This window comes from Cyclopterus lumpus, chromosome 3 (genome assembly GCF_009769545.1).
Source record: "Cyclopterus lumpus isolate fCycLum1 chromosome 3, fCycLum1.pri, whole genome shotgun sequence".
NCBI lineage: Eukaryota > Metazoa > Chordata > Actinopteri > Perciformes > Cyclopteridae > Cyclopterus > Cyclopterus lumpus.
Genome location: NC_046968.1, coordinates 2,631,688 through 2,641,635, shown reverse-complemented (window position 1 = coordinate 2,641,635; position 9,948 = coordinate 2,631,688). Strand labels below are relative to the sequence as shown.

General features: G+C 47.9%; 1 protein-coding gene across 1 annotated transcript in view; it reads right to left on the bottom strand.

Moving 5' to 3' along the window:
• Positions 1 to 9,279, bottom strand: part of adamts18 (ADAM metallopeptidase with thrombospondin type 1 motif, 18) — a 57,454-nt gene extending 48,175 nt beyond the window's left edge. The window contains exons 1-3 of the mRNA XM_034527276.1: positions 9,178 to 9,279; positions 8,791 to 8,863; positions 7,421 to 7,734 (exon numbers count right to left, since the gene is read on the bottom strand). Coding sequence (XP_034383167.1) covers positions 7,421 to 7,734; positions 8,791 to 8,863; positions 9,178 to 9,279 — 489 coding nt within the window. The remainder of the gene's footprint in view (positions 1 to 7,420; positions 7,735 to 8,790; positions 8,864 to 9,177) is intronic.
• Between the last annotated feature and the right edge of the window lie 669 nt (positions 9,280 to 9,948).

The window sequence follows — 9,948 nt, the reverse complement described above, 5'->3', positions numbered from 1 at the left end:
ACAGCGTTTGCACGCGCCAGAGACGGGCCAGCTGTAGCGTTATTACAGCAGACCTCTAGTTATCTCCCTACATTAACACTTGGCTAAATGAAAGGGATGTGACTTTACCTTCCTCCCATACATGCAGACCCACACGTTTCTCTGACTCACACACAGATTCACACAGTCCAGATTACAGGTTGAACCAGGCCACGACCAAGAAGCTATTTTCTACATGAGAAATACGACGGTAAAGCCAAACCAAGCCACTCCAACCAACACCTCCCTCTCTCTCTCTCTTTGCCAACATCACGGTTTATGTCAAGGGAGACAGAACCTTTAGCTTGTCTCTGTATAAACTCTACTCTCTTTTAAGGTTTCCGACCCTGATATTATAAGGCAAATGAGTAAGTGCTTACATGCTGTTAAAGACTAGTGCTGAGCGGCGAGAAGCCCCAAGCTGGTGATTACTGAGCTCTAAAGCACATCTGCACTCCAGCTCAGCAGAAGATCACGTGGGGGGGGGGCAGAGAGGCCCCTCAGGCAAAACTTATTCAACAGCATCACAATCTGAGTAATTACAGTTTGCTCAAGTGAATTATGTGTCTTTAAACTGGGTCGAGGAGAGATGGTAATTTTGGATCTTGGATCACACGAAGATGGCACAGCAGACATGAGCCAAGCAGCAATGACAGGGTTATGGATTTCTTCTCCTTTGACTTCAAATGACGGTATTTACGCATGCACGGTAGCATTCAACCAGGCTGTTTGCAGCCTCTCCATTAGGTATAGTATGTCTAGATAACGCTCTTCGTGTAAGACTGATCACAATGTGTCAATAGCCCGGGGTGTCGCACCTCGTTTCAGGCTCACTAATTGTCTTTGAACAACCTACTGACACTCTGAGCATGTCTGGGAACAAAGTAGAGGTGGCCACACACAAAGAGAAAAAAAAGAGACGCTGTTGGATGAGTCTTTTGTGGTTTGGAGCCATTGGGCACGGTCCCACTCGCCATCCCGTGTGGACACAGTAGGGAACAGGAGGACTACTCCCACACTAGCCCATACATATGGAAATGGCCTTCCTCGAAAGGGCTGTTAATTGTACTTTAACTGGGTGGCAGTGCAGCCCTAACACTTCTACTGACGTAGAAATGCAGGGCTGCTGTGATGCAAATCACGTGAGCGTGCCATTTAAATGTGCTGAAAGAAGTGCTGTAAGTTGTGCGAGACATAATTTACATTTTCCAGCAACAGCAATGGGTTCTGGAAAGGTGGAGACTCCAGGATGGGAAGTGTGCTATCTCTACATATCTGCCTGTCACACCCAGAGCAGCTGAATGAAGTGACGGTTGTTGAGGAAGTAGTAGGTCATCATGCTTAGTGAAGATAAAATGGTATATCCAAAGGCATCCAGGACTGAAAGAACATCAACGGAATATATTCAGAATGAAGAATATTAACATGATACTTAAAGATAAACAAGCCCTTCAAGCTTCAGCCCAAAATAGTAATCCATGTTTGCTGCAGGTGAGAAAGGGTCAACCTCCCACACAGAAACCCCACCCGCCCTCAAAATCTGGCTCCAGTAATAAACAACAGATGCAACACACTGATAAACGACCTCTTCTTCCACATCCACAGCATGATTTCATATGAAACTCTCACAGTTTCTATAACGCACAAGAAACTATCCGTCTGCAGTTTTTTATGTATTATGACACACATCGTCCAACCTTTTCCTGAAGGACCATATATCCATCCACCTTTACGATCATCAACCTTTCATTTGCCCTCTGACCCAAGGAAGCCACCACGGCTGTGTCACTTTACCCAGGCTTTGGCTATCGTTACAGACACAGTTGGTCACATAATAGCATTACTATCAATCAAGACGCCCCAGAAGAGAAGGGAGACCGCGTCGTCAATTGTTGACGTCATCCTGCTCATCACAACCATGTGAAGAACTCATTACTCCCCCTCTACTCCTTCATGACCAGTGGTGAAAGTATCCTCAACAGTCCAGAGAATAGGAGCAGATTGTACCCCTCGCACCATTCACCCCAGATATATTCTTCCAGGCACTGAAATGCTGACCAAAGACTATACCACAATGTAATGTTTGGGGCTTAAAAGATTGCTTTTCGAACCGGTTGAGGACTCAGGCCTCAATATTCATAAGCACTGTATTTTATTCTGAACTTTCCTTGCCAACAAAGACTAAACAATGAGGACAAGAAACACATCGGCACTCCTCATCAACCGGGGAGCACACGGTACTTTACTGTACGCCTGGACTGGTTTACCCCAGCGCCTGTCAGTGTGATGCAGTGGTGACAATAGTAGGTCAGATTTGATGTATTGGCCCTGTTTGTGGAAGTTGCAGCATCCACTTGAAGACCTCGACACCAGCCATTAGTCTTCTGTGAGTATGACCTTGCACAGACTAGAAAGGACGTACAAGCACGCACACACACACACACACAGTTTTTTTTTCTGTCCCTTTACACACACACAACATCCCACGCCCATGCTGAGAGCTTGACCCCCCCTTCCCTGCTGGCATCTAACAGTGGGCACTACATCACTGTCAGCGTTCAGACCACCAGGGAACGGCTCCGGGCCACTCTCCTCTTGTAGCGCCAGCCTCTGAGCTCCTCTGTGGCCCAGCCCAGTCTCTGAATTATGGCCAAGCCAGAGAGGCATATTGTAGTGGGGAGACGTTTCATTTTGTTGGCCTTTTACAGAAAACCGACAGGTACAAATGGCCCAGGTGCTGGCTGGAAATCAGTCATTCACGTTTTAACCTTTTAACTGTGCTAAAGGCCTGAGGGATTTGGAGCACACTGACAAACACATGCACACATCGTATGTTGTCTCGGTTCCGAGCGCTACGGAGGAGTAATCATATATTGTCTGAGCTCCACGAGGACTCTGATGGTATTATCATCTACACATGTGGAATATTCAAACAGAACAAGTGAGTGCTTAATTGCATGTCTTTTGGCCCATATAGTTTTATTTTCCAGATATAGTTTACGGATTCTTTTTTCAGACATTTGAATGTCATTTCAAATTACAGACGTTTTGAAGTGGAACTGACCTTTAAATCATCAATTGTTCCTGTAATACATATTTTATTGTACAACCCAACCAGAAAACTTTAAGAGGCGTCGGTGCCAGAAACGTTTTTTGCAAGAGAGGGTGTCACATTCTCCCAAACCTGTAGATAGATATAGATTCGTACATGGCGATGGCTTCTACAACCACGAGCACCTCCATAGGCCTGAATCCATGCAGGAAAAGAGCAAAGGCATTCTTCACACCACAGGGAGCCCCATGCCTGGTAGAGACAGACAGAGGTCGTAGGTTGAGCTCCCCTCTTACAACAGTCACCGGCGGCTGCCACAACACGCGGCACCGCGTCAACGACGGTCGTCAGACGGGGCTTGATCTGAGCTGCCTGAAAAGATGAAGGGCAGGAAAGAGGAGGTGTGTGTTTCTCTCGTGTTTTCTTTTTTCTTTCTCTCACACAAGGGTGTGCAAACACACATTAAAGGTCGCTGGATTGTTTGGGCCCACTCCCAACACAAACCCAAGAAGTCTCTCGAGCTTATTCGAAACCACAGAGAAAGAGACAAATGTTACTACATACACGTTTGATTAGTTTCTGATATTTAGTCAGCATTTGCACTCTGGGAAGCTCACTAGGATTAAAGACATGTTACTATAAAAATATGATGGGGGAGGAGGGGGGGGGGGCTGTGTCTTTCTGCAATCACAAGATCGCCAGTTCGATTCCCCGTCTCCTCCAGTCCGCATGTTAAAGTGTTCTTGCTTGAGACGGAGCTCCGCTTTGCCCCTCAGGTGCTTCACGGCGGCCCACTGCTCCTATTGGCTTTGTAATGTGCCTGTATATGGATGAAGAGTTCAAGTGAGTTCAAGTTTGAAAAGATTTTGACACATCTCGTTTCATTCAGTATCTACATGACGGTCTTACTCTAAACAGTCAGCTGTGGCCTTACATATTTTTATATTTCATAAAAATGCCATCATTTCTTTTATTCACAACTGGATAGCGTGGACTGAAAAGTCATCAAATGACACCACATGTGGGGTATCCACCAGAGGAAAAGTGATCCCGTGAATGCACCGATTGGTCACTCTGACCGTGGCCAGTCTCCATGGAGCCCAACCTGTCTCTGACCTGGCCTGAAGGGGCTTGGGAAAGGTCACAGTAATGGTCACAGTAATGGTCACAGTCGGCTCGGCCACAACGTGGCGAGCCAGCCTGTCGCGGGGTGTATCCTACACTCAAATGTTTCAGTTATGAAGACATGCCATGATGTGAGTAACGACGTATGGTGTTATTTATAGCAGTCGTATGGGGGAAACGTCACAGAAATCTTGCATCTTCACCTATACAACACTTGTACGCAAAAAATACTACGTCTTGGATGTGGCTTCATAGCCAACGGACAACGGAATAAAAATCCCAAATTTAGATGCATACATTTCTGGTATTTCCCTAAAAGATCTCACCCATCTGAGGAGATGCTTCTCTTTCTGTTTTGTATGAGTGTGAACTGGTCCCACATATATTCTAATTTGAAGATGCAATCTTTACAGAAAGGAAATCTCAGATTTGTATAGTTCCAATGATCATGAAATCAATAAAAAGATATTGATGTTGATCAATTTAAAAATCTATATGTGGCCTTTTTGTCTGTCTACTGCACTACACTTGTTGTTCATTCGCGAGCTGCAAACACGGGTCAACATTCTGAGGCTCTACGGTGCGACTATTTTTCTCACAGGCCCGGCAGCGCAGGTCTCAGACCTGCCCTCGTCACCCCAGGGAGAAGAAACCTATCCTGGGAAGGGGGCTTGGAGGACAGAGGGGAGCAGTAAATCACTTCCCTCGTCTGCATTCACACCAGTGGTGAGCAGCTCTGAACCTTCACTACATACTAAGAACATGTGAGAGTCCAGGTTGGCCCCGCCCGCACCCCCCCAAATACCCACGAGCAGAGAGGATTGGGGTCAATGAGCAAAGCGACCCTCAAAAGAAGAAAGAGAGAGCACTCCCACCCGCCGCCCTTCCTCTTACGAATCAGTGCGCATTACATGTGAAACATCCCGTCCATGCTAAAGAGACAACACATGAGTGTGGCGCGTCAACGAGGACACGGAGAGAGTAATTAAAGAGCAGAAAATAACACCATGTTCAATTAATGAGGGTTTAAAGTGGGAAATCCCTCATTGCCTGCCATCCGTTCAGCTCTTAATACCATCCCGCTCTGGTCTTCATCTAAACAGCTGAATCCTTTCCATCTGCTTGGCCGGGGCCAGGGTGCATGTTTCAAAAAAGGAAAGAGAGAAAGGCTTGATCCAGTAGCCGGTGCTGAAAAAATGCTATTAACGAGTGGGGTCAAGTATTAAAAAAAAAGAACCCTATTTCAGACACTTTCCTTTCCCTTTCTCCTCTTTTCTTCTGCTCCGTTGAAAGGAGACAATGACATGAAGTAAGAGGAAGCTTTTTTTCCCTTCTCCCGCTCTCACCCCATTTCTCCTTCAAAGCCCTTTTGATATAAACAGTCCATCTCTCCAAGTCTCTATGAAGAGACCATCCAGCCTCCCTGGGAGTTTCCACCTCTGACAATGAATTCACATTATTCTTGCTCAACACTTTATATCTGTAATGCTGCACTCCCAGTCATTCAGTAGTTCACCCTCGCTGCGATTCTCTCTCTCTCTCTCTCTCTCTCTCTCTGGTGTTTTCCTGCATTTTGCGTCTTCGTCTTCTTCTTCTTCTTCTTTTTTAGACTTCTACCTCTTCACCATTATTTTTAATCCCACCGTAATCTCTTTCTCGAGCCCACCACTGCATTGGGCAGGCTTGAATGGCTCTTTCCTCATTTGTACTTAATCCAAATATTCTGTATGGAAGCCTAGATGAAAAGCGAGGGTCAACTGCTTTCGTGTTTCTAAGCCTCCCAGCAGTCCAACAGCGCAAACACAGAGGGATGCGCTGAGAAACAGATGCGAAGAGGGGAAAGGCCCAGAAAATCTGTCATCTTTCATTTTCCTCACAATGTTGCTCATCTGCCAGCGATATAACAACATGAGTCCGTCTAACGGGCAGAGTGAACGTCCGACCGACCAACAAAAAAGTAGGCAAAAGCTTGTGAGGAGTAAAAAATAGATCAAAGTGTTCCCATTCAAATGCAATCATGAGCCAATCACATTGTGTTCTCACAGCGCTTTTAAGAGGACGGGTCAGCGTTGTGTTGTTGTGAGTGGGAGCTAGCCTAATGAAAGGGACAATGTGAAGATTAGCAGTGCCGGAGAGGCGGCTCAAACTTCGCCCTGCCTTTAATTGCTGCAACAAGAGGCGATGTAGAGGCCGGGCAAACGGAGGACCAACGAGCAGGGCAGAGCCCAGTCGGAGGAGGCAAGAGGAGGCATGATGAATGGAGGTACGGCTTTTATGGAGGTGTAGTGTGTCCATCTGGTCCAGGCTGGTGTGGGATGTGTCAAGGAATGTGTGTGTGTGTGTGTGTGTGTGTGTGTTGGTGGGCCAGAGCGTCCAGGCCCCTCGTAAACCACAAATGAAAGCACAGGATCTTGTAATTATAGAGTCCTTGTGGAGTTGAAAATGTATCAATCAAAGTTCATAACTGAAGTCCCAATATAGCGTCACGGATATTCTGTGATTGTCAGTAAAAACTTTGGGAATCCTTCTTGTTTTTAGTCTGAGACAGAGGGCCCGGATAACATCCTCATGTCCGTAGGAAGCTGGAGTCACAACGCGCTTAGCTTGGTTACAATAAAAACTTGAGGCAGAAGACACCGCTAGCTAGCCTGACTCTGTTCATGGAGAGAAGAACGAGAGCGCAGGTGTAACACTTAATATCATAGCCAGTGATGGCTTTATCCAGCAAGGGAAAAAAAAAATGCAACAACACTTTCCCACGAGGGCGCACGACCAGTTCTGCACTTTTAGGCAATCAATCATACAATCAGTCAGTGCTGCTGTGCAGCTGGACTTATGGGACAGCGAGACTGTTCACCAAGTCCTTTCCAAAGCCAACGTTCTTTCCATCTATTGAATGAGCTCCTGCAGAAATGTGGTCTCCTCTTCCTCAGACTGTCCTCCAATCAACACGCTGGGTGTTCTCCCTCATGTGCGCCTGCACTACAGTAAACAGTCCAACTCAATTATTGCCCTTTTTCGTGTGCAGTGTAAGCCCCCCAAACTCCTCTTAACCTCCCGATGTTCAAAGCAGGTGCCTCACAAAGCACGAGAAACTGATGCTTACACTCATGGGTAATGATGTCATGTTACCGCTCCCCCATATAACCACGGTGTGCCCTGTGCAGACATCGACCGGCTCGTTACAGGACGGGCAGCTTTTTCGAGCCACCGACAGACACTCACCAATCCGGCGCAAGTGGAGATGGCGGCAGAGGAGCTCGACAGGTTCCGGACAACTCCCTGATACAGGCAGTCGTGGGACCCGACGTCACGCAACGGCGCGGCGATGCCGTCCGAGCCGAGCGTCTGCACGGTGAAGCCCGGGCCCACCACAGGGGACGGATGCAGGTCCAGGTGCAGGTCCTGCCCGAAGGCCGAGAGCCGGTAGTGCAGCGAGGGAGAGAGGGACCTCCTGCTGCGGGGGCTTCGCCGGGTCACATCGTGGGTCAGGTATCCGCCCTCGGAGTCCACCTCCACGGGGGTCACAAACACGTAGTCTGAAGACGAGAGGGACAGAAAGGAGAGCGACATCAGAGAGAGACAACATCTCACACGAATGACTTGTGTTCTCGGACATCTTGCTTCATCTCTTTCAGCTTCAGTTGGTCTCTTCAATAACATTGAGCCGTTGCTCTAAAAGTTGCACTAAAAGTATGAAAGTGTTTTCCTCCAAGCACAACACTGTTTCACACGTGAACAATAGGTTTTGCTGCATGGTAATGACTGTTGACGTGGAGTTTAAACGACATCGATAGAGAAAGAAAAGTTCAGCCAGATGAATGGAACACATCCATCCATCACCGAGGTGACAGGTGCCTGTCGGGAGGGAAAGGTCCAGCGCTCAGCTGCTGCTCAGAGCGGAGCGCCTCATATGGGTCGCAGGTGACTTTTAACGGAAGCCAGAGCTCCGACATCCTACTTTCCTGTCAGATATATGGGGTCAATAGTTCAGAGCCAGAGGTTGTGATTAAATCTTGCCCTTGTCATGGTGTTCCAGACAAATGAAGGGCTACAATCACGTATTTATGAACTATACGTACGTCGATAAAACAGAAGCGCTGAGAGATTCCACAGTAAAAGCAGAAATGTACAACAAACTACATCGAGTGGTTTCATTGTTTCCTATCTCGGCGTCCGAGTATCTGTCTGTTCTTCAACTAAACCCTTCAGTGGAGTGAGTGAGAGCATCGGGATGCTTTCTCCACAAGCAGAGGACAACACCCCCTTCTCCCCCCTCATTAGATCAAAGTACATCTTCGCTCGTTTCCTTCATTTCTCCGGGTCAAAGCAGCCACAGGGAATCCCTGCTCCCCCACAGACACTGAAGCAGCATCACATTATGAAGACCAAAGGGGGGTGGTTCCGAACATTGTTTAGTTTTTTTTACCTAATAAGCACCCCAATTAAAAATGTCATTCTAATATTCCTAATTGCTTCATTGAAGGCCGTCTTCTCGAACCACAGGTCTCCCTCACTGGTCCCATCACTGCCACATCTCATTCTACTCACATTCTCGTGCCAGCTGGAAGAATAAAAAGCTCTGGAGCACTCACCGTGATTTAATCCGTGTCTGTCGCTGGAGGAGTAGCCGGCCGCGGCGCTGTGTGAGCAGTAAATGTGCAGCGTCTGCAGAAAGGAAAAAAGAAGGAAAAAAAAGACTTATAAAAATGAATTATGTACACGGGACAGGTAGCAACAGGTTACACGCGCTGAAAGAAGTGGGAGCCGAAGATCAGCGAGATGATGAACGGAGTTCCTCTGCTGAACCCGGAGGTTTCATTTGGGATGACAGTCACTGTTCACCCGCAATCAAGAGAGGGGGCGCGCGGCCGACACAAATCACGCCGAAAAGAGACAAGTGTGTGTTTGTTCTGGTCCCAGCCCAGACCGGTGCGCGTGCTGGGCTTTTTTAACAGTGTATATATGCGTTTGCCACATGCCTTGATGATGTTCCAGGACAACAGGGTGGGCAGGAGCCGGACTGAGCTGCAGCCGACCAGCGGGATGGGTAAAGTCCAGATCAGAAGAAAAAGGCAGTCCATGGTGATGGCATGCACGCGTCCAGCTCCGCCGTTACCTCCTAAAAGAGCGCAAAAGTCGTAATAACCTGCGGTATCGCATAATGCAATATGCACGCATTGTTTAGTGGTTCTGTGCCCCCCGCAGCCCCCCCACCCACCCCCGTCGCTTTTCTCGTCCAGGTGAAGTCTGCAGGTTGCAGCAGCCGGTGGTGCGCACGGACGCAGCGCGCACTCATGAGTGAGCGTGTGAGCGTGTTCGTGTGTGTGCGTGTGTGTGTGTGTGTGTGTGTGAGGAGGAGCGGCGGGTCGCGGTGTCGGGGATCACCGGGAGGAGCGCGCTGACTGAGCGCTCAGTCCCGGCTCTGAGGAGTCGACCCCGCAGGATGGAGCGCAAGTCAGCGGCCAAGCGGCCAATCAGCGCGCAGCATCATTTACCACGCGCCGATTAAAAAGAGAAGAAAAAGAGATTCTCCTCTTGGCAGCAGCGGGGCTGTTGTTGCCTTCAGTGCCGCTCGTAAATCTCGACTTTGACAGCTTTGTGAGCGGTAATATGTCGGTTTTGTGTTTTTAAAGGGAAGTGTAGGTTTTTCTTTGCAGTGACAGAATGAAGGGGACAAAATACAAGACAGTCATGTTTGATTTTTTTTTAGATTGTTGAAGGCTAAGACTTTAAGTTTGATACAAGTATAA